At 38.6% G+C, this 25,049-nt stretch overlaps 2 protein-coding genes and 3 non-coding genes across 5 annotated transcripts; 2 read left to right on the forward strand and 3 right to left on the reverse strand.

The window, feature by feature from the left end:
* Nucleotides 1-434: 434 nt before the first annotated feature.
* Nucleotides 435-23,580, reverse strand: LOC121739090. Its single transcript, XM_042131411.1, is given in 9 exon segments — nt 435-615; nt 905-1,062; nt 1,381-1,511; nt 1,695-1,883; nt 2,024-2,183; nt 4,775-4,908; nt 7,735-7,897; nt 8,185-8,341; nt 23,341-23,580. Coding segments are annotated over 9 exon segments (1,449 nt in total). The 5' UTR covers nt 23,517-23,580.
* Nucleotides 5,492-6,001, reverse strand: LOC121739089 (probable small nuclear ribonucleoprotein E). Its single transcript, XM_042131410.1, has one exon. The coding sequence runs from the start codon at nt 5,900-5,902 to the stop codon at nt 5,612-5,614; it is 291 nt and encodes a 96-aa protein (XP_041987344.1). The 5' UTR covers nt 5,903-6,001; the 3' UTR covers nt 5,492-5,611.
* Trnag-ucc lies at nt 7,614-7,685 on the reverse strand. Its single transcript has one exon. It is a non-coding gene; the product is annotated as a tRNA-Gly (tRNA).
* Nucleotides 23,238-23,309, forward strand: Trnae-uuc. Its single transcript has one exon. It is a non-coding gene; the product is annotated as a tRNA-Glu (tRNA).
* A 399-nt stretch (nt 23,581-23,979) lies between the features above and the next one.
* Trnan-guu lies at nt 23,980-24,053 on the forward strand. The gene has a single exon. It is a non-coding gene; the product is annotated as a tRNA-Asn (tRNA).
* The last annotated feature ends 996 nt before the right edge of the window (nt 24,054-25,049 follow it).

Raw genomic sequence — 25,049 nt, forward strand, 5'->3', positions numbered from 1 at the left:
GTGTAACTTGTGAATTCATAGGAATACCTACTAACCACGAACAGTTCTCGAGTAAGTAAGTATATAATTATTCAAATAAAAAGCAAGTAAAAATGCAGGTTGTTTAATATAGGAGAAATGCGTACTACATAAGATATGTAAGTATAGTAGGCAAATGTTATATTATAATATTTTATTGTTGTGTAACTTGTGAATAGGAATACTAACGTTTTCGAGTTACTAAAAGTTTTCGAGTAAGCCCGGGCGCGCACTAGCGGCCAGGCCGCGGCGGCCATCCGAAAGTATGGTGTGACGTCTATGGCGGTTTCATACGAAGGTATGGTGTGACGTCTATGGCGGTTTCATACGAAGGTATCTATCTCGACGGCCGCCGCGGCTTGGCCGCTAGTGCGCGCCCGGGCTTAGTATACAATAAGTAACGTTTTTCTGATAGTCTAGGCGGGTCAGTTGTAAGTGAAGACCTCGTAGTCTCGCACGGTAAAGTTGTAGTCGGGGGCGAGGGAGGCGGGGGCGGGGGCGTCGCCGTACGAGTGCAGGTTGCTGTAGCTGTCGCTGTTGGTGTGGCAGTGGTGCGACACCAGCAGGTCCGCGCCCGCACCGAATATTGGCCCGCAACTGAGGATATAAATATAATTATTAGTACATAATATAAATACTAATTATTATATTATTTAGAATTCGTTTCCAGTTTGCACACGCCTTTATTGTCCCTGCTTCCATGCGACTAAAAAATAGGTATTTTATATGTAACACAATAAAATTTTAATGCCCATAAGAGGTAAAATCCAAAACTGCAAGCTTAATGTTGATCATGATTCATGTCTCTATTATTGGTGAGTCCGCAATTCCGTGACCGACCCCCAATTACCACACTTTTATACAACATGTCGGTACTGGTACTCACTCGGGATGATAACACAGCGCGAAGGGTCGCTTGACTAGCGGGTATCTCGCGGGCGGGTCGAGCGCGAACAGCAGCCCGCGCTCCGCCGGTATGTAGCCCCCCGCCGCACCCCCAGCCCCCGCCGCCGCCCACCCGGACGAGCACACGCCGCCTATTATCTGTAATATATCAATATTATTTTTCACTACTGTTTATTACAAAGCTAGTCATTGTAATAAACAGTACTGAAAGATCTCAAGTATCAAAAATAGTTTAAAAATAAATACAATTTTACACAGCGAATAACTTTACAAGTTGTGCTCGTCTTTGTCTAGCATATTGCAAACGAATAGTTACAGGCTGTAGTAGAAGTTACAGGCTGCGTAAATATTGAGTATAATATCTTTCTTTAGCAGCATTATCTGTGTCTACAGTCTACTGGGCAGAGTTCATGTATAAATGTTTGATATTCTCTCCATTATCTAGTCTAGGTGTACCTCGCCTCTCTGCAGCTGTAACAGCAGCAGCACCGGCGCGACGCCGTCACAGTGCGCGTGGAAGGCGTGCGCGGAGAAGCCGTGCGCCGACGCCCGGAACACCAGCCGCCACGACCCCCGCCCCGCCCCGCCCCCGCCCCCGCCGCCGCCGCCGCCCGCACCGCTCCTGCAAGTGTACACGCTATATTGTCAAGAGCCAGACTTGGTGTTAGTATAGAATAAAGTTAAAGACATTGTCAATACAAAACTTATTAATAATTAAGGTGTAGACCCAATAACAGGCAGGAGATATAGATGCGTAGATCGATATAAGTACCAGGTACTGAGCAGCGAGCGCAGCGCGGCATCGTCATGCAGCAGCGCGGAGGGCAGGCGAGCGGGGGGGCGGCGGGGGCGGGGCGCGGGGGGTGGAGCGTGCAGCGCCGCGCGCCGGTACCGCTCCAGAGACAGCTCCATCGGCACCGCTCCCGTCGGCTCCACCTCTTCAGCAAATACGGCGCTATCTAAGAACGTTTAGTTAGTTTATATTTTTATTCAGAGTGAATTTTTACAAAAAAACCGAACAGAGACAAACTCGGAGAAAAGAACGGTGTACACCATCATCATTGTAATTGATAATGAAAGGCTTAGAAATCAATCTGACCAATGAGCAGCAGGCGCACGTGCGTCATGAGCGGCGCGAGATGGTGACAGACGCGCGCGCGCTCCTCGCCCGTCCAGTGCGCGGTGGGCTGGGTCACGCCAGCACGCTGCTTCGCCCACGCCAGCGCGCACCGCCACACCTCCTCCTCCTCCAGGCACAGCTAAAATAATGAAATAGTTGAGGTTAAACATCAAAGTATAGATGAAGGTCGTGTTTACCACTTTTTGAATTTTATTACTAACTAGCTGTTGCCCGCGACTTCGTCCGCGTCAACATATTATAGTAGTATAATAACAAAGATGGATAGTCCGCTAACAAATATGAAAAAAGTAAAATATAACCTCCTCCTTTTTGGTAGTCGGTTAAAAAGTAGCCTAAGTTACACCTTACTACATCAGCTATCTACCAAAAAAAGTCCCGGCAAAATAGCTCCAGCCGTTTCAGAGATTAGCCGGAACAAAGAGACAGACAGACAGACATACAGACAAAAATTGTAAAAAATGTTGTTTTCGTGTATCGTATATAGATTCATATGCATGTAGTAAAAAACGGGTCTCTCAATATTACAAACAGACACTCCAATTTTATTTATATGTATGTATGTATAGGCTAGATGACTCGGTGAACTCACTTCCCTCCAGTCTGTAGCCCTAGCACGGCCACCAGTAGAAATATATATAGTATAGACAAACTGTGGACATAAACTAAAGGTGACGTTCCGATCTTTACCGCGGCCAATCACGACCGACAAAAATTCAATTAAAATGTCAGTTTATGACAGACTATAGGACTTATATGTCATAGGAGGGTATTACATTATCATTTATATATGATCATTTCTATGATCATATACAGGTGTAACAAAAACAAGTGATAATACTTTAGGGTGTGTACGTGTTCCTTATAGAGAGTTCACTGTGAAAGTAGCAGCGCTGAAAGACCAAATTTTTTTTTCACTTTTGTATGGAACAACTCGTGACGCTCGGGCCCTTGCCCACAAGTGAATAAAAATGTTCGTCTTTCAGAGCTGCTACTTTAACAGTGAACTCTCTACAAGGAACATGTACACACCCTAAAGTATTATCACTAGTTTTTGTTACACAATGTATAGGATCCAATATATATGATCATTTGATCATATCTGCATATTACATTATCATATTTCATTGATCCTATTTTACGTCATAATTATGCGGTTTCAATAGCCAATGGAGAGCGCTAACGCTGACAGGTATTGACGTCAGGGTTACTAGATCTCAGAGAATTCGATTTGTCAAAAGACATCGTCATTTTTAATATGGCTTGTTATTTGTTATTTCAGCAAGATTATCCAAGTATATAATTAGAAAAATAATAACATTCCATTATTTGAAACATATTAACGAACAAGAAATTAAAAACTCCTTTTTTATATTAAATAACTGGCAACACCTATTTCTATGACCGTATTGGATCCAATTCCAATCTCTCAGCAAAGTTCAAAAATCTATGATCAAGGAAGAAATTAATCATATGTCTATATTACATTATCTCGGATCCAATATATATATGATAATCTAATACCCCCCATAGTGCCGTAAATAGCCTTTCTTGCGACCTGTGCGAGCTTATATATTATCTGCACCTTTGTTTTTTAACCGACTTCCAAAAAGGAGAAGGTTGTATGTTCGGCTGTGAATTTTTTTACTACAGTGGGAAACATCTATGGGGCGCAGCGGGAAGTACTTTATCGGGAGCAATTAAAAAAAATAAGAGTTGCCTGGTATGGCCATTCTTGCGCCACCCAGTCTACGCCCTGTGCCTGGGCACCGGTGGCACCGCCCTAATTATTGAATTTTTCGAAACGAAAAAAGAACTTCCAAACAATAAGTAAATATGTGGTAAATTTAAGTAATAAATGTGAACAAGGTGTAGTATCTGGTAGACTGTGCTTTGCTGTAATGCTAAGTACTCACATACAGTTTTGCTCGATAGTTTTACTCCGAATCGAAGGAAATGACATATTTGACATATTTAATTCCATCGGAGCCGGCTCGAAGCGAGCCTTCGAGCTGTCAGTTTAGCGGTTCACACAGTGGTTATTGCTCGATTTGGAGTAAAAGTATCGAGCAAAACCGTATGTCAGCACTTAGCATAAGTTTGACTAGTGCAAAAGATTACAAAACTAAAATTTTGAGTCAATTAGGTATAACTTTGACAGGAACTTTATGCCAAAGGTAAGCTAAAGCACAGAATATATATTAATAGTACCAAGCTAAAGTAACTCTGAAAAGACGCTAACATAACTCGGATATAAAAGAAAGATTCCAAGATCTAAGATCAAATTTTCAAAATATTCTTAATTCAGTTTATTAATATACAAGATTTATGGTGCAACAGATGATTAATGATTCTTACTTTTTTTTTATGAAAGAAGGTGGGCAAACGAGCAAACGGGTCACCTGATGGAAAGCAACTTCCGTCGCCCATGGACACTCGCAGCATCAGAAGAGCTGCAGGTGCGTTGCCGGCCTTTTAAGAGGGAATAGGTTAATAGGGGAGGGTAGGGATGGGAAGGGAAGGGAATAGGGGAGGATACGGAAGGGAATTGGGCTTCCGGTAAACTCACTCACTCGGCGAAACACAGCGCAAGCGCTGTTTCACGCCGGTTTTCTGTGAGAACGTGGTATTTCTCCGGTCGAGCCGGCCCATTCGTGCCGAAGCATAGCTCTCCCACGTATACATTTTTTTCCCACTTTCTTTGATACTTACAAAATCTGATGATATAAGTTTGATGAGTGCATCCTTGGGTAGGTTTAGAAAAGCATTGGTCTTCACACATTCAGCAGCATTATCTCCGATGAATGATATACACCTTTCCAAAAATGATGACGCGCTTTTACCTCCTGGAACATAGAGATTATTGGTTAAACTACGTAGTTGGTCTGTGTTAGCAGCATGAATTATTATTGTTAGTACTGAATGTTTTACTCTTTTTTTTTCAGATCTTACCAAAACATAAGCCGCTCAAGTAAAAAGGTAAGGTTTTATTCTATTACGTTATGTTTATTATAAATCATGATTCTACATTTCTTGTATGTGCCAGCGTAAATGAGAGCATATGTTAATTTTAATAAGCTATTTTACACTGTCCTATTAGGAATTAATTAAAAATAGATATCTTTACTACTTTTACACAAAACACCTAAGTTTTTTACTAACACTGTATCACCACAAAAAACCAAAGTAACAAAGTTCTTATGACCTAAGTAAGCGAGACAGAAACATATTTTATGAAATCTTTAAAATACTCGCACACTCAATGGCTGCTAGGAGACACTTTGTTTTAGGAGGCGGTTGGAGAAAATGGCATGAATTTCAGAGAGATGATGAGATTATAAAGAACATAAATTATACTTACATATTATCGATCAACTAGGTTTACATGCCTGTAAAATAAGTAACTACTCGGGCTAAAATAAAACACAATTTTATGAGCCTTAGTTTAATGACAAATACGAAAATTATATTGCTGTGGAGCACTTCACAGTTCACAGAGAGGTTCAAACTTAAAACTAGGAATGTTCTTAAATTTTTTACAATTATAACCTAGTTTGAAGTTGCCGTCGGATTGACGTTCTGAATCAATGTTATATTGTCTCCTTTCATCATAATGCGGCCAATTTGTTTTCGGTTCTTCGTTTTTATATGAACTTCTTCGGCTTCGTCCAGGACAATGTTCATGTATTCGTCGAAACCAACAATGTGACCCTCGATCCTCAAATTAACGTTTTCGTAAAGCCAAACTTGCACACGGCTTCGGTTCTGTAGATACCTGAATATGAGGTTAATGGGTTGTACCATAACCTTTTGTACTTTCGGTGGTCCTTTGTAAGCCATTTTTAGGATTTATACTTCCACTGGTAATAAAATAATCACTAAAATTGAAAAATAAAGCCGGCGCCCAAAAGCGTCAGCGTTTGCGGAGGGAAATCTGGTGGTGTTGCCAAAAATTAAAAACAAAATTTCCCTAATACTCCAAAGACAATTTTACAGGTCGAGTTATTACACACTTATTTGTAGTGATTGCTGGTATATTGTATGACGTGTTTTAGTTTCAGTAAAATATTATACTGTTGTACTAGTCCTAATACCGAATTTTACTAAACAAAGATCCTCTTTAAGCTCTCCAATTATTATTATTGACGTTAAGCGTAGTTTTTCCCCTATTGGATGCAGAAATTATTCATTGGCAGCATTAACTTGCTGTCACTTTCAATATTTTGTTGTCTTTGGTCGATGGTCCAAAGAGAATATAATCACTACGTGATGGTCATAGAGAATTTATTTTTTTATAGAAGAGTGGTGGCAAAGTTTTACAATAAGTTTAAGGAAAAAAGATTGTGTTACATTTTTTAATTAGTGGCTTTTTGTGGAAAATGTAGCGCATTAAACTGGTTATTTTTTATTTTAAATGATAGAGTCTCATCTTTAATAAATTCCTTTACTTCTATGCTCTCAGTTAGATAGTTTAGAAGTTATAACGATTTTCTTATGAAATATTGGTCATATTAGTATGAGACCTTGAATTTTTTTTTTCAAAAGTTAGAAAAAAAATATATATATTATGCTATACATTATAATATGCTGGCCAATGATATAATATGAAAAACTCAAACTAAGTAGAGTATCTGCTGGCAGTTGGCACTTCACATGGCTATTCATATTTGCTATTGGCTATTTGTTGCATTTGGCAAAATTTTTGACGTATAAACAAACAAGCAAATAAAGGCAAATACGGCCTTCCACACACGGACGTCAAATACCTACCAAACTTTTACTTGATTTTGTTTACTGCTGATGCTTGATCCTTTTGATGTGCGTCAAAAACCGATAGGTCATATTATATATTTTTGTCAAATAGGCAAATAAGGTCAATACTGTCTTGCCGTCTACACAATATGGTGATTGTTTGGCGAATACATCAAATACGCAAATACAAATAGCCATGTGAAGTGCCAGCAAAACATTAAAGGATCGGACACCGGTGTTGGGACACATTGTATATTATTAGTAATAATATACAATTTATTAGCAATAAAAAATATAATTTTTTTGGCACTTTCAGTGCAAATTGTTAAGCCGGCGCCAGACATGTGTTCAAATACGCAAATATCTACAAATTTGCCAAGTGTGGCACTGACAGCGAAGCGAAGGAAATAGTTGAGGGTAGGGAAGGTAATAGGGTAGGGGTTAGGGGATTGGGCCTCCGGTAAACTCACTCACTCGGCGAAACACAGCGCAAGCGCTGTTTCACGCCGGTTTTCTGTGAGAACGTGGTATTTATCCGGTCGAGCCGGCCAATTGGTGCCGAAGCATGGCTCTCCCACGTAATATTATTATGTATCCGTAAATTTTATTAAATAATAATTATCGTATCTCATGTTTTCATATTTATCATCACTTCGACCAGTAACATTTAAAATTTGCATTTTCGAAATATTTTGTAAAAAAAACAGTACTTGCAATTTCTAATAAGTTGTAAAACTTACAAAGTACGTTTTTCAAGTAAACAAAATATGCGAAAACAAAGTAAAAAGGACAAAAAGTGTGCGATGGCCGGGAATCGAACCCGGATCAACTGCTTGGAAGGCAACTATGCTGACCATTACACCACCATCGCCGATGACTAAATGGATCTAATGTTAATACTGTTTCAGTAGGTAACTAACCTGGTCTATCCTGTATTTCTATCGCAGCCGCTAATAAAGTACAAGCGCTTTCCACGCTCAACGTAGACGTGACATGGTCCTCACACGCCGCGCGCAAGTCTTCAACGCCTAGATCGGCGGCTAACGTCATCATCTCGAAAACTCCCGAATCTTGGAGTAAAAGCTATGAAAATACAAAAAAATATGTAGCAAAAATAACATTTGCGTTCTACAATATATTTTTTTAGATTATACTATTATAATAAAAAGAAAAGAAGAATTTTAAGAAAGTTAATAACCATTTGCACCTCGAAGCAGCGCCATCTAGGTATGACTTGAAACAAATGGCTGTGACAAGCCAGCACTAGATGGCGCTTGCATGCAAATATTTGCAAATCACCTTCAATAAAAATATTAAAATAATATTTAAATTAATTGATTTAGTACCTACTGGTTTAAGTATAGAATTACCTTGCCCGTATAGACGTACTGCATGAACAGTCGGAATGTCTCGGGCTGGACGTGTGGCATGCGTATTGGTGTGGGGTGCGCGCCGACAGATGGCGACACCGTGCAGCCGGGGATGCGACACAGCTCCCCGCGCTTTGTGTTCTGAAAGCTCTTGCATCTGCGGGAAAATATAAAAAATGTTGTTCATCGGTTTGATTGAAGAGGTAGCAGACAGTCAGAAAGACAATCAGACAGACACATATTTTATAGACAAGAATAGATATCAGAAATAGTTGGATAGATCAGTAAATTATTATTACCGCTAGTTTTTGATAATTTTTGTATGGTCAATGAATGTACATATTTTATACTTAAGAGCTCTCCTGACTCTAAAAATCAAACATCGGCCTTCTCTCCTCACACTCACGCCCGTCTTTCATATGCCAGGTGAAAAAGGACGGCGCGGAATCATCGCCGAGTTAGTTTTACTTGAATAAAAGACGAACTATAATGATTATGCAAAAAGTGTTTTGAGCAAATTTAGGTTTTATCAATACCTTTTTAGATATTAAAAAATATTAAAGAAAAGACAGCAAACTTCGAAGATCGAAGCAAAAATGTGTCTAAAACAAGGTTTTTTGTAAAAAAGAAACTATCGAGCATTTTTTGAGTAATCGTGTTTTCGTCTTGAGCATTTAATCTTTATGAACTGAAGTTACTTGTGTAAAAAAATCAGTTTTATAGACCTTACAGATTTTGAGATCTAGGTTAAAGTCTGTAGTCAAGTTAGGGTCATATGGGCTCTTAACGTGTTTTACACTACTAACAACATTATCTTAGTTACGTTCAAAGGAATTTGAAGGAAAAGTTCCTTTATACTTCGCCGAATACATTTTTGTAGTTGATCGACTATTACACTTATGAATTCTTCTTGGCCGTGATAGTTTTCCTTTTACATTCATTCATACATATTTCCTATTCCCTTGAATTTTTTCATATTTCCAGAAACAACCGTTTAGCTGGTAGAAGTGGGGAACATGACTGCACTCTAACGATTTTTTCCACTTTAAAACTTAATATTTCACAAATGGATCCCTAAATCGGAAAATGATCTATGAATACTCATAATATTAAAAAAACCTATCCAACGACACGCGAAAAAAAATCATCCACAGACAGACAGACAGACAGACAGACAGACAGACAGACAGACAGGACAGACAGATGGAACCCTAAAAATGATCATGTTATAATATAACGTGATGTTATCGCATGAAATGTAGGTACTTAAGTGCTTATGTCACTTTTAACGTGGCTTTACTCAAAAAGTTATACTTAACGAATCTTGATAAGCGCCCTATTGGTCAATAATGTATATGGTTATACCTGCCAAAAAATATACAATCAATTCTTGTTGAGCCCTATACCAGATCCCATACATTTTTGCCCATCATCATTTAGGAATGTCACAGAAACCGTACATTTTTCCGCAAAAAAGGAACCTATGTCCTTTCACGTGGTCTATTCTTCATGTGTGCCAAATAACATAAAAATTGCTCCAGTAGTTTCTTAAGATAATAGGCAATTTTAAATAATTTCATCCATTTTTTCCACATTTTCCTCTATTTCTTCGCTCGGACTATAGATAAAATAAATTCGTAGTAAATTTTTACGCAGGAACAATAACTCAAACATGTTAAATATTTTCGTTTTGAGAAAATGATTTTGGTAGTACGTATGTATGAGAATTTCGAGGGCACCCGGCCCCTTAAGTATAGATAGTATAGATTAGGCAGCGAAGCGACTAGTAATAAGTTAACTACCTACTACTTATAATAGTTCTCTAGCCGCTGCCGCGGAAACGTTGTGACAAGACAAACAAAAATATGAACCACAATAACTTATACAGTTGTTTTAAAAGTAAGTAAATAAAAGTACCGCGTGAAATATAATATTTTATGGTTCGCGAATCAAATCGAAGTTGCAGGTGGGCCCTAGGAGCCGGGAGCTGGGACCAAGTGCATTGTGCGGTCACTTACAACTAACTTGTTCGTCTGAAAACTTGGCGAATTCCGAAGAGTTATTATGCAGTTAGCGGTGATTAAGTTTCGATGAAATATCTTTATAGTGTAACGGCTTACTATAGAAACACGTGCAAGATAAGGCACTTTGTTGTGTGCAAACGGGTGACAAGTAAATTATGAAATATATTTATGGTTTTTAAATCACGCGACCAAAACCATTTTGTCGCTTACGCCCTTTACATTTCTTGCTGTTCTATTTCTTGTTTTCTATGAGAGACCGGGCCGGCGTCTCATAGAAAACAAGCAATCTAAAACATATCCAACACGTTTTTTTTACTTTAACGCGGCGTCACCTTAAGTAATAAGTACGTAATATTTCTAAATCCTATATCGTATCGTATCGCCATACCTTGTATCGTCACAGTCAGTTTAAATCAAAAAATGTTGTCTTGAATGATAATATAATTATTATTAGTACATAATATTATGATGCGCGAAAAGAAAATGAAAGTACTTATTTTCAATCACCCTCAAAGGATTTTGTCCTGTAAGTATGTCGATAAAGTTCCTATCATTAGTTGGCGCAACTTGTAACGAGTTAGGAATTGGGATTGCGGACACTTGAGTGATGATGTGCCGTTATTGATTGTGCTCTGCTGTCTGTCAGGTGCGGTCGAAGAGATTTATTGTCTATTATCATTTATCAATTAATGTTTTTGCATCGCAGCGAGGTTTTTAATTGAAATTCAATTTATCTTATTAATCGGAAAGTCTAAAGTTTTTCCAAATTCGGAACCTCAAAGTTTAGAGGTTCGTTTAGAGTCTAAACATAAGTTGAACCCCTGAAGATTTCCGACTAATTTGGTGGTACGTAACTTTATACAGGGTGTAACAAAAATAAGTGATAATACTTTAGGATGTGTACGTGTTCCTTGTAGAGAGTTCACTGTGAAAGTAGCAGCGCTGAAAGACCAAACATTTTTTTCACTTTTGTATGGGGAAACTCGTGACGCTCGGGCCCTTGCCCATACAAAAGTGAAAAAAAAAATTCGTCTTTCAGAGCTGCTACTTTCACAGTGAACTCTCTACAAGGAACACGTACACACCCTAAAGTATTATCACTTATTTTTGTTACACACTGTATATTTTATGGAGGTTCAATGATAATTATTAATAGGTACTACCATCTACAAATGGTACAGGCGTACAGCACCTTACTAAAGAACCAGTGGTTGGATTACCACTGCAGATTCTTAAATAGAGGCGATCTTGGAGTGGGAGCATAAAAAGTAAAGCAATATTTATTTACTCTTCTGTTCATAATATAAATGAATTTATCTCAAAATATCCGTTTAAAAATCCTTAGTAAATTCAGTCACGTAGGTATCTCGCTGCCGCCTCGCAGAGCAGCCAGCAGGTAATCACTCAGGGATGGTTAAACACAATCGTGGCGGTGGCGGACTGACGACATGATTAATGATGGCAACACCCGCCACCCGGCAGTGTTGCCATACGCGATTACTTGTTGGGATGATATATTCGCTTCAATATGGAATTGTGCCAATAAAATGTATTAAACCGTAATAACTAATAATTAACAAATGATAAGAAATAATCAGTTAGCCACTTTTTCCTAATTTAACGACAAATCCGACGTTGCCACTGTTGCAGGTAATCATCATTTAAAATCAAAATTCTGATAAATTCTAGACCTCAACAAAGCCCAAAGAAAACTTGTTGTTTACAAAAATTTCGCCATGTCTTTAGGGTAAACACAAAGGAAATTTGCTTAAACATGGCAACACCACACGATTAATGGCAACACGGGCTGACGGCGCGGCGGCGCGGCGCGGGGACGCCAAGACGGTGATTAATCAGATGCTCCGATTTTTTTTCATTTCTCTACACGTACTTTCTTTTCATTTCTCTAGCCCCTGTTGTATCCTCTTAAGTACTAACTTTTACCAAATTTTATAAGCATATTCAGTAGGTCTGAGAATCGGATATTGGCTACTTTTTATATTTATAATAATATACATATATTATAAAACAAAGTCGCTTTTTTCCCTCATGTCCCTTAGTTCCCTTTAATCTTTAAAACTACGCAACGGATTTTGATGATTCTTTCAGTGTCGATAGCCCATTTATCTAGGAAGGCTATAAGCTATATTTTATCACATTAAGACTAATAGGAGCGAAGAAATAGAGGAAAATGTGGAAAAAACGGGGAACATTATTTAAAAGGGCTAACTTGAACGCGCTAATCTCAGGAACTACTGGTCCGATTTGAAAAATTCTTTCAGTGTTAGATAGCCCATTTATTGAGGAAGGCTATAGGCTATATTTTATTATGCTAAGATTAATAGGAGAATGTGGAAAAAACGGGGTAAATTATTTGAAAGGGCTTATCCCGCGAACTACTGGAGCAATTTTTATGTTATTTGGCACCGATAAGAAGTAAACCACGTGAAGGATCATAGGATTCATAGGCTATCGATTTTAATCTTTTTTTCAGTGGCTATATATTTTATACCCGTGCGACGCCGGGGCGGGCCGCTAGTTTTGTTAATAAATAATAGTAAATTATTACAACTCGGGACTGACGACGACCATTGTTTGTGCGACGCGATAGCGATGGACGTTGCCATGGTGACATACTTATTTAGTCACTTTAATAAAATAATACGGGCGAAATACTTTATATGGCAAAACAACGTTTGCCGGGACAGCTAAAGTGTAATAGTAATCGATGCTCAAAACCAAGCAGATAGACGCCGAAGGTTAGTAGTTAGTAGTTACTGACATAAGACATAATAATATTATGAGTAAAACTAGAAAGAGCCTCTAGAGCAGTGTTTCCCAACCTTTTTGGCCACGGACCCCCAGGAAGTCAAGCAGTTTTCACGGACCCCCTTACTAAAATAAACGTATTTACGTATGGTCCAGAGATGATACTGCGGACCCCCAAACAAATACTCGAGGACCTCCAGGGGTCCGCGGACCACAGGTTGGGAAACACTGCTCTAGAGTGAAACATGTAAATGGTCTATTGTTATATTCCTAGAAGTTTTATATGTAATTTTGTACTGTTTGTTTTCCTAAATAAATAAAATAGAGTTAGAGGTTAGAATAAGTGATTTCGAAAGTGAGCCTTGAGGCAAAAGTTTGAAAAGCACATAGAGTATGAATCGCTTGTCTGAGTTGTCACTACTCATTAACTCATTAATTATAACATAATATCCTAATTCCTATGATTGGTATCTCGTTAGCCGGCACAGGCGCCCCGCGCCAGTCGCCAGGCGCCATAGTCTAAGCGATAAGTTGAGAATGGCGAAATATAGAGATAAGGGTCATAAAAATACGTGCGATAGCTCATTAGATTCGGGAAGACGTCTAGAAAAATGTATAGAATTCCGGGAGTTGGGATTTTTTTTATGGAAATTTCCTCTTCTTTAAGAATCTTTTTTTAAAATTTCTTAAATGTTAATAGTTTCGGAGTTTTTAACAAAAAACATAATATTACATTTTTTTTTGCAACCTAATTTGCTTATAACTTTTGCAATTTTTTGTGTGCTTCCGATACATTTTTCTAGACGTCTTCCCGAATCTAATGAGCTATCGCACGTATTTTTATGACCCTTATCTCTATATTTCTCCATTCTCAACTTATCGCTTAGACTACCAGGCGCCAGTCGCCACATACAATCTGCTCCTAATTCTCCCATTCAGAGCTGCAAATTACGCGGGATGTGTGAGGCTGCTTTCAGCTTTCATATTGACACTGAAAGCCTCTTGGTATAGCTGTAGGTATTACTTGTAAGTTGTATGATTATTTTGCCAGAATACTGTCACGTTCCCAATATGCTAGACGGAAATATACATTGTACAAGATAGAAAACACCAACAAAACTGCACACCTAGCGATATCAGGATAACGAGCAGTATTGGCCGATGCGGCTAATGACGTGTCAGGGCCAGGCGGTCAGCGGTCTGCGCGACCACAATAGCCGACGCCCGACACCCAGTGGCCACTACTTGAGGTGTCGAAGGCATTGCAATTTGTTGCCGAATCAGACGAAAATATTTTTATTCCGTTCCAATTACCAATGGTGTGAGAGAGTATGGTACTAATCAAAGAGATCCTTTGGCATGGAAGCAAGTTACAAGAAATTAGAAAATTGAGATTAAACGGAAGGCCCTCAGCAGTCAGCCAGTCAGCCACAAGATCTAATATCTATCTTGATCCTCTTAGGTTGGTTTGCACCAGAGGCGTGATTAAAGTTAAAGTTATGGTTAAATATGGCGTCCTTTAGCTTTAACTTTAACCGGAGAAATTCGCAGATGTCTTTTGCGTTTATTTTTTTTATTGAAGCTACAGGTAACGAGATTGAGGTTATAAAAAATTGAATGATCCATAAAAATCGACAGGAAAAATATAACACTGTAAAACATAGTAAATTTTCAGATATATATTTACGTATGGGCGGAGGTTAAATATGGCGTCCTTGGACGCCATATTTAACTTTAACCAAAGATTTGACATTTTGCATAGTTAAAAAATGCATTTAGTTATAGTTAAAGTTAGTTGGTGCAACCCAACCTTAAATCCTATTACAATTTACAACGTAAGATTGCAGCTTCCAGGCCATTGGAAAAACCAATTTTCCTTTAACCATGAAAGACTTAAGTACAAAACTTTAAAATTTTGATCCATCTTCACAATTTACTTAACATAGGTAAATCTAATTAACATAAATCTAAATTGACAATAATTAACGTAACATGATGAAATTCGCACTTGAGTTCATTTATACAGATTTTTTAGAAAATACTAGCTGTCCCGGCAGACGTTGCTTTGCCATAATATGTATTATTTACCTTTTAGTTAACTATACTTTGTATTTATAATAATTAAGTTTTAAGGTTGTAGAACTGTCTTAATAAAATAAAAAATAAAAAAATTAAATAAAGTACCTATTTCGCCCATATTATTTTATAGAAGTGACTAAATAAGTATGTCACCATAGCAACGTCCATCGCTATCCCGTCGCACAAACAATGGTCGCCGTCAGTCTCGAGTTGTAATAATTTACTATTATTTATTCAACAAATGCACTTATCAATATAATAAGTACCCAGTAGCCGATTCTCAGACCCGCTGAATATGCATATAAAATTTGGTTAAAATCAGTAAAGCCGTTTCGGAGGAGTACGCGGCCTAACATTGTGACACGAGAATTTTATATATAAGATTTTAAACAACAATGTGAATTTTGATATTGTTACTAATTATACTGGGGGTCGTTTATCCCTCCCAGAGTAAATACTAAAGACAGACATATCTTCAGTAGACTGTAGACGCGTCAATAAAGTCATTACAGTAATTATTAACAATTTACTCATCTGCATCAAGTTTTATGGAAATTTGTTAGAAGGGTATAATAACTTAAAATTAGGTACCTAGAGCACAATGTGCGCTATAATTTCTCGGGGAATAGAAGGAAAATTGTCAGTTTCCTTGGGGTAAGGAACTATTGGTAGCTGTTATAGCTATGAATTATAATAATTCACTATAATTATGCATACAATATCTACCTATTGTAGCCAACTCCAGTTTCGTTGACTGTTCTAAAAGTTAGCGACGTGGGAGAGCCATGCTTCGGCACGAATGGGCCGGCTCGACCGGAGAAATACCACGGGCTCACAGAAAACCGGTGTGAAAAAGCGCCTGCGCTGTGTTTCGCCGAGTGAGTGAGTTTACCGGAGGCCCAATCCCCTACCCTTTTCCCTTCCCTATCCGGCGTTGCCGGCTTTTTAAGAGGGAATAGGGTAATAGGGGAATATTACCCTATTCCCTCTTAAAAGGCCGGCAACGCACCTGCAGCTCTTCTGATGCTGCGAGTGTCCATGGGCGACGGAAGTTGCTTTCCATCAGGTGACCTGTTTGCTCGTTTGCCGTTGCCTCCAATTTATGCGCGTCCTATATAATTATTCCTCTGTGCACTCATCAAAAACAACATAATTTCTTACAGCCGCTTTCGCGTTTTCAGTAAGTTATCAAGAAACTTTTATGCAAAAGCTAAATTATTCCGCCATACTGTTTCTTACGTTCGATTAGGGCTGAGTCTTGTGGTTTTTTTGATAACATTGTTTTTCTTGGCATTTTCATCGCTATTTGCAGAAATTACATTTTCTACGATTATATAATATAATAAAGCTCTAGACAACGCCCGCAACACCGTTGCGCCAAAATTCGTTTATCGCTCAAGAAACCTAATTTTTTCCGAGATATAAAAAGATTAAAAACCGTCCTATGTCCTCAATTTATCTCCATGCCAAATTTCAGTAAAATCGGTTGAGCAGTTTGGGCGTGAAGAGGTGACAGACAGGAAGACAGACACATTTTCGAATTTATAACAATATTAATAGTTACATAGACTAGCTGTCTTTTTTTTGCATTTGCAATACATTTATAACTAAACGTAGCCTCTCTAATCTCTACATTGGTCAATGCTGGACCAATAGGTACAGAGTACGGTAAAGGCCAAAGGGGCAAGTTGTAAAATGTAGACAACTTCACAATCATGGTGGCAATCATGGTCCAATGTGGATCAATAGGCGTATTGAGGCTGTCTAATTTGATCCATCGCGCCATCTTTTCCTTGGCTGTAGCCTGTAGCCCGTGTGCCGTGGCCGGCAAAGATGGCGCGATGATGCGATGGTGCCGTGCTAGCCGACGATGGCGCAGCCCGCAGGAGCGAGAAAAATGGAAGACTCTGGACCCTGTGGGAGGCCTTTACCCAGCAGTGGGCTGTCCCACTATAAAGGCTTATTAAAAAAAAAACTTTGATGTCATATTACATGTGAATTAATGTCATTACAACTTGACTGTCGGATATTATCTCCTACAGCTCCTACCTTTCTTCTGATTAATTTCGTTGCGGGTCCCAAGACAGATTTAGCTTGTCCCTCGGGCACCCCTGAAATCATATCAAAGGGTTTTCGTGGTTGGTTACCACTGTTGATCCTGGCGACACAGGCGGAGTAGTAGTGGTGGGAATGTGTGGTGGCCGGTGGGCCATAATAACCCGTAAAAAAATGACAAGTGACAACCCTACCAAAGTGTTGGGGACTTGTGGTTTCTTCATAATCGTTAACTACGGTATACGGTCGAAGTAAGTGCATAACGACTTTAATTAACTAATGTAAGTATGCTTAGTTATTCGAAATTCAAATAGATTTTGCCATGATTGTGGTGGTTTTTCTTATTCTGACGAAACATAATTTAAACAGCCATTTCTATGATTTGCTATTTTTTCTATGGACTGAAAACGTCTCCGATCTAGAGCGGGCAGCCTGAGATTTGGGAATCGTGATTCATGATACGAGAATTTGGCATCTGAACTTGAACGTCGCGTCGTGTAGTTCATTCCAAAATAAGACTATTCTATTATAATGTTTAATAGGTACTATAAGCGTACCTATCTATACTAATATTATAAAGCGGAAGAGTTTGTAAGTTTGTTTGTTTGTTTGAACGCGCTAATCTCAGGAACTACTGGTCCGATTTGAAAAATTCTTTCAGTGTTAGCTAGCCCATTTATCGAGGAAGGCTATAGGCTATATTTTATCATGCTGATACTAATAAGAGTGAAGAAATAGAGGAAAATGTGGAAAAAACGGGGGGAAATTATTTGGAAGGGCATATTTGAAAGCGCTAATCTCAGGAACTACTGGTCCGATTTGAACAATTCTTTCAGTGTTAGATAGTGCATTTATTGAGGAAGGCTATAAGGTTATATTTTATCACGCTAAGACTAATAAAAGCGAAGAAATAGAGGAAAGTGTGGAAAAAACGGGGGAAATTATTTGAAAGGGCTTATTTGAACAAGCTAATCTCAGGAACTACTGGTCCGATTTGAAAAATTCCTGTAGTGTTTAGATAGCCCATTTATCAACAAAGGCTATAGGCTATATTTTATCACGCTAAGACTAATAACATTAACAGCGAAGAAATAGAAAAAAATGTGAAAAAAACGGGGGAAATTATTAGAAAGGGCTTATCTCACGAACTACTGGAGCAATTTTTCTGTTATTTGGCACAGATAAGAAGTAGACCACGTGAAGGATCATAGGCTATTTTTTGTGGTCTAATTTGTCTGTGAAATATCTAATTTACGCGGGCGAAGCTGCGCGGAATGTTATATTTCGCGTGGTCACGACCTCACGCGTAAACGGCTGGACTCATTTTGCTGAAATTTGGTATAAAGATACTTTGAGTCCCAAAAAAGAACATAGGATACATTTTGTCCCGGAAAAATGTACGGTTACTGCACAATATACTTTTATGATTTGCGCGTAAACTATTCAATCTATTTTGATGGAATTTGGTATGGAGATACTTTGAGTCTCAGGAAAGGACAAGGAATACTAATTTTGTTCCGGAAAATGTACGGTTCCCGCACAATTAACTTTTATGATTATCACCTAAACTGTACAATCTATTTTGATGAAATTTGGTATGGCAATATGGCAATACATTCAGTCTCGGGAAAGGACAAGGGATACTTTTTATCCCGGAAAATATACGGTTCCCGCACAATAAACTTTTATGATTCGCGCCTAAACTATTTAATCTATTTTGATGAAATTTGGCATGGAGATTGGAGACACTTATTTGAATCTGGGACAAGGAATGTTTTTTGTCCCGGAAAAATGTGTGGTTCCCACACAATATACTTTTCTGATTTGCGCGTAAACGACTCAATCGATGTACGGGAACAACAGCTATAAACTAAAGTCCACGCGGACGAAGTCGCGGGCAACAGCTAGTATAACATAATTACACAGGAATGTATTAAGTAAGTCAAAGTTGCTTTTCAAAGGCAACAATTTTTCGTTGGATGTTTGTATGAAAAGTCGCTAAAGAACAATCTATGAATCGCACTAAGCCCAAGGCATACACTACTTAATTAAAATTAGCGATAATTCGCGATGTAACATCAATCGGCAGTCGGCAGTCGGCACCCCCCGGCGGCCCGCAGGTGCGTTAATTACTCGCGAGCATTAGCGCGTATTATGAGCTCATCTTCGATTCTGCAGAGCCAGCAGCCGTGATCCGCAGTAGATGGCTGATGATCTAAATGAAAACGAGCTATAGACAGGATTATCTTTTAAGCGCTTTGTATGTGCCTTTTGTGGTTTTTGTCAAGTACTAATTAGTGTGATAACTGTTAAGTATAGGTAGTTGTGGTATAATTACGTAAATGTACTAAAATCGATAGCCTGAGCCGATGCATGTCTTAAGTCTTAACCGCAACGCGATGCATGCATTGCGATGCATTTCTAAATTAGTATGGATTTGACAGATTCGCAAGACGTTGAAATCTGTCAAATCCATACAAATTTAGAAATGTATCTACGCGTCGCGTTGTGGTCTGAATCGACCCTAAGAGTGAAAGAGATTTCTTTTACATTAGCATAACGCGTTTTCCTTAGGTATATCCAATATCCATGTCCTAACTCCTAAGACCTAAAGGGAGATGAGGAATGATAAAACTCGGAATATAATAATATTATATTATGTTTCTTCTTCTACCCTTGTATTATTATTGTATGTATTTTTAATACGAATATTTTCCATTGTAAAAAGACTGCCAGAATAATTTCAAAAAAATTCACAGCGCCATGTATTGTTGGTTTAACAGTAACAATTTTAACGTCATGATACTTCTGCAGATGAGAGATCATCATACTTAATTGATTATGAGCCTCCCCCCACGGGGGTTGGCGGGGTGGGGGAGTGGAGTAAACAAAGTATCAAATTAATAACGTGCTTATCACAAGATCCGCTTCGGGGAAACTTTTTAAATTAATCATTTCCCTTTGACATTCCCGCGCGTGAATGCAGGAGACCACAAGGAGGAGATTTTCGCGGATAATCTGATTCTCACTTTGAAAAGTGGTTGTTTTATGTTTGCAGTACATAATAGTATATAATCTATTTATTCAATAAAATATATATTTCAATTTAATTAAAATACTTAATACACAAATAATATAATCCTTCTTACACCGGTTTCGGTAGCTTTGTCCGGCATTAAAGCGTTTGAAGCGTATGAAACGATAATATTTAATTATAATATTTTACAATAGAAGTACTTATATTATTCACTTGTCACTCACTTGGACTGTCTCCATAAAATGAGCGTGCGTTGGGTGGCGCTGCTGGTAAAGGAGAACTGTGAAAAATTGCGTTTTACCTTTTTTCGCCACGTTCATTTATAGCCTTGTCGAGCTCTATTTTTCATTCAAATTGGTTTGACAGTAGAATAACAAGAAGCATATTAATATAAGATTTAAATGCGTTTTTTTAACCGTCTTCAAAAAAAGGAGGTTATCAATTGGACGCGTATGTATGTAATATTTCCATAACTGACCAATATCCTGCGTAAGCTGATCGTGTTGGGACCCTACCGCGGTTCGCACTTGACGCGTGGCGAGACCGGGATAACTTCTGTACATTAAGAAATTGATTTAAACTTCCATAACTCTCTCGCTGATGGGTTTTAACACGATGTAAGTTAGAAGTACGTGAAAAGGGTTTGCCTATGTTTTCATACATTTTCATACATTCAAAATCTTTTATTAAAGTTTGACTACAGCTGATGATTACAAACTTAGTTATAATAATTTATTAGTTGTATCTACTATCTTCAGCTGTAGCCTGTACCTAATTTAAATTCCTAAAGCTAGAGCATTTTGGGAAGGGGTCACAATTATAAATCACAAGTCATATTATTAAAGTCACATACATAATATAATGTGTATTGTGACGCCCCACGCCACCATGACGCTCACTAAAAATCTAGACCTACATACTTAATAAAAAAACATTACTTACTTATGTGTGTTAACGTATATTTGAATATATTTTTCGGCACACTGTTTGCGCCTATTTCCCTTTTAGCCCCCTCTCTATTTGTACCCTCCAATATTTATGTGACTCTCCCCCACAAAAATAATTTCAGGCTGCAACCGCGCCTAACTAAGGTGCCGCGCCAGGTGCTAAGTGCTAACTATATCTAGAATAATATTATGTATATTTAAGCATATTTTACAATATACCACATTGAGAAAGCATCGCAGGCCAAAACACGACTTAAAATACCAGTTATACCACACATGACACGAGTTATGGAAAAATATGTAAAAGTATCGAAGAAACTAGAATCGTATATCACAAGTTTGATGTAAGTTTTTTATCAAGACCCCAACAAATATGTACCAAGTTCGAGCATAACTTGGCTAACTTCCCCCCGACCATATGCCGGTAATAAATTGGCTATTCTGATGCAAATCCCGCCTCGGACCGCCCAGCATGGCCCAGCGGGTAAGCAGGAAAAGTTTACAGCTACGTGTTCGTATTTCTCTATAAGGCTGATTTTCGGGTGAACGAAAAGGCCGCCGGATTGTCTAGTATCATACTAGACTCATGGTAGAAGTTGCTTTGCTTCTATGACCCTATGGCAATATCATTCAAGTGGCAGAAGATCCTTGAAAATGAAAATTAATACATACCCAATTTTTAGAAGATGTGTAGGTATAATAGAATGGAAAATTCTTTATTTGTACAACTTTAAACACAATACAGGATCTCTTACTGCTTACCATGGGCGTATATAAGGGGGGTGTCCTGGGGGTCCGGACCCCCCATTACTATCCATCTTACTTGTCCAATTTCGACAATGATATATTTACCTCGCCGATTAAAGTATATGTATAAAAAAATATTTTTGATTTCCTAAACATGTTGCCTATTTACTGCTGCGGAACCCTTCATGGGCGATTCCAACTCGCACTTGGCCGCTCTTTTACATTAGGGACCCCTATTAAAGCTATATATATACGCCCGTGCTGCTTACAGTAGTTTCTACCAGAAAACCAGACAATCTTCGTTGTACAATATAATTAGCTAGCATCTTCGGTTCTTGTAGGCTTCTTGTCACTTGTCATCAAATCTCAAAATATTGTATCTTTCGATATTTGTTACTACGCTGTACGCAGCTACTGCTAAGTGCTAACCCTCAGGGGCGGATTATTGCGGAATAATTCTATCGGAAAGTATTATCATATCTATTGACGCGGCTCGCCGACTATCGGCCGACTATCGGACGCGTCTTACAACTTTGATATCCTTTCGCAGTAGAAAAGTTTCAGAATAGCTGTTTGGCTTAGCAACGTCCGAAGCGACATCTATTGAGGAACTTGTTGTAACTTTGGAAACTATTTGAATAAAATAAGAAGTAATTACACCTTATTTTGTAATCATTATTATAATAGTGATTACTGATTAGTGATTGAGTGCGGCAGACAGTTTTATCATGGACGGGCAGAGCGATCTAATAAAACCGTTCCTCGTAGAAACTACGGAACCCAAAAAGCTGTTGTCTTAGGAGTGAGCCCATTGAGACGGTCCTGCAATAGTGTGCTATAGCGCATTGTGCGCTGCGCTGAGCCCCGATCCGTCCCGGCACGCGCCGACAAAGTGAGCCCAAACCTAGACCAGCCTTTCCCATATAGTGATAACGCCCCCTTGTGGGCGCTGAAGGCCTAAAGGGAGGGAAGGGAGGGTGTAGGATCCATAAAAATGGGGGCGCAGTGTAGAGGCTTGAAGGGTGATTTGTAATTTCATTAATTCATCTGGATGCATATAGAAATTAGAATAATAATATTTCATTAAACAAAAATCCCGGAATTCCGGGATCAGGTAAAATTCGGGAATGCAAATTGATAATGGTAAAAATATGGGTTTGAAAACGACTAATTTAGCATTTTGTACTTATTTATTTTTTAAAAATCCGGCAAAAAGTCCTGCATTTAGATAAAGATAAGAAAATAGGTGAAACAATAGGTGCCCTAAAAATAATTTGTTCCGAATATGGGCAGTAGACAAGTTAAGTAATAAGTTTGGGAACTTTATTATAGGAAACGAACAACATAAATCAATACTCTCGTTAACTCTTTCACATTTTGAACCACTTCCACAACTCCCGTATGGTCTAGTGGCTAGGATACCTGGCTTTCACCCAGGAGGCTCGGGTTCGATTCCCGGTACGGGAAATTACTTTTTGTGCATTTTAATTTTTTATACCTTGCTAGAAGAATAATTTTGTGCGCGTAAACTTTTTCTTCTGCCGATCCAAGTATAAACACCACGTCTGCAGAGTCTTGGTCTTCAGACAATCTCTGCAGATCTCTCAACAGACCCGGCAAGCCGGCCCGCTCCACGGATGCTGTGCAGCAAGTACCAGTCACTCTATTGGCCATCACTTATCACTATTACTAAACAGTTGTTAATAGTTCACTTAGTTAAATTTAAAGTTCACTCATTAATCGTTCAGTTTACAAAACAAAAAATAACATCAAAACAAAAACAATGTCCTGTCAATTGTTTCAAAACACAAATTAAAACTTGACTTTATCTCATTATACTAATATTTAGGGCTAAAGTTCACTTTATTAACTTATCAAACGATGTTTGACTCAGTATATTAAATTATTAACTTATTTACACAAATATAACCTCAAACTTGCACAGAGTTAGAATCTGCGTTGGTCGAGAATTCGTGATAAAACTTTTTGTGCCTGTGCTCTTTGTTGTTTTGAGAGCTTGAGTGCTCCAAACAGGTTTCTGCTAAGCGCAGGTAAAGGTATTCCGTTATTAGTATTTCTATCTCATTCCATAACAGGTGCGCCTTAATTATTTAACTATTTCGTACTATGGGTATCCGCCTCCGTGGCGCAATCGGCTAGCGCGTTCGGCTGTTAACCGAAAGGTTGGTGGTTCGAGCCCACCCGGGGGCGTTTCTTTTGCTAAAATATGCTACATATTTTGATTTTTGCAGTTTCAGTATTAAAAAATACAAAAATAAAATTTTATGATTACAGATCCATAAAATATAGATCTTTTCGATGATATTACATAATTTCAATTCTCAAATATTGTGCAAATTTAGGAGAAAAATGGTCCGATAACGTTTAAATGGCATTATTGCAAAGCGCCTCTGTAGCAGCCACAATGAGACACCGTTCATAGTTATTCACCTCGGAGCCGCTTTGTCGTCGGCACAGAGGTCGTGTCAGGGGTAATAACTGTGAACACAGTAGTCAGTTGTGTAGCCAGAGTGTATAGAAAGCAGAGAGTCAGCAGCTGCGGCGTGCGGGTGAGACGCGGAAATTGCGCTCTGCTGAGTCCGAAGTCCGAACTGCGCCCGTCAACCGCGCCGTTGACAATCACGCCGAATGCTGTCATGTTGCTGTCTGCTGATGCTGCTAAACTATTCCAAATGCAATAGGAAATTGCGGTTTTGAAATGGTTATCCTGATGCGCGATGGAATTAACAGCTCTTGTTATATTAGAGCTCTTTTGTTATCGTTTATTATGTCCAAATTAAGATTTATTTTAATAAATTAGTTTTTTAGTTTGTGATCGGAATTTCTTTTGATACTTATTTGTAATTGTTCACTAAATTAAACACTAATAATATACTCACGGAAAATTAAAAAGAGAGAAATTAGAAAGAGAAGAACCGTATACGTTTATACGTGGGAGAGCCATGCTTCGGTACGAATGGGCTGGCTCGACCGGAGAAATACCACGTACTCACAGAAAGCCGGCGTGAAACAGCGCTTGCGCTATGTTTCGCCGAGTGAGTGAGTTTACCGGAGGCCCAATCCCCTACCCTATTCCTTTCCCTACCCTCCCCTATTCCCTTCCCTTCCCTACCCTCCTCTATTACCCTATTCCCTCTTAAAAGGCCAAAGTCCAAGTGTAAGTGTCCATAGACTCACGTGACTACG

The sequence above is a fragment of the Aricia agestis genome, chromosome Z, assembly GCF_905147365.1.
Source record: "Aricia agestis chromosome Z, ilAriAges1.1, whole genome shotgun sequence".
Classification (NCBI taxonomy): Eukaryota; Metazoa; Arthropoda; class Insecta; order Lepidoptera; family Lycaenidae; genus Aricia; species Aricia agestis.

Excerpts from the sequence above, each read along its gene's own strand:
- LOC121739089 (XM_042131410.1), bottom strand. The coding sequence starts at position 5,902 with ATGGCTTACAAAGGACCACCGAAAGTACAAAAGGTTATGGTACAACCC.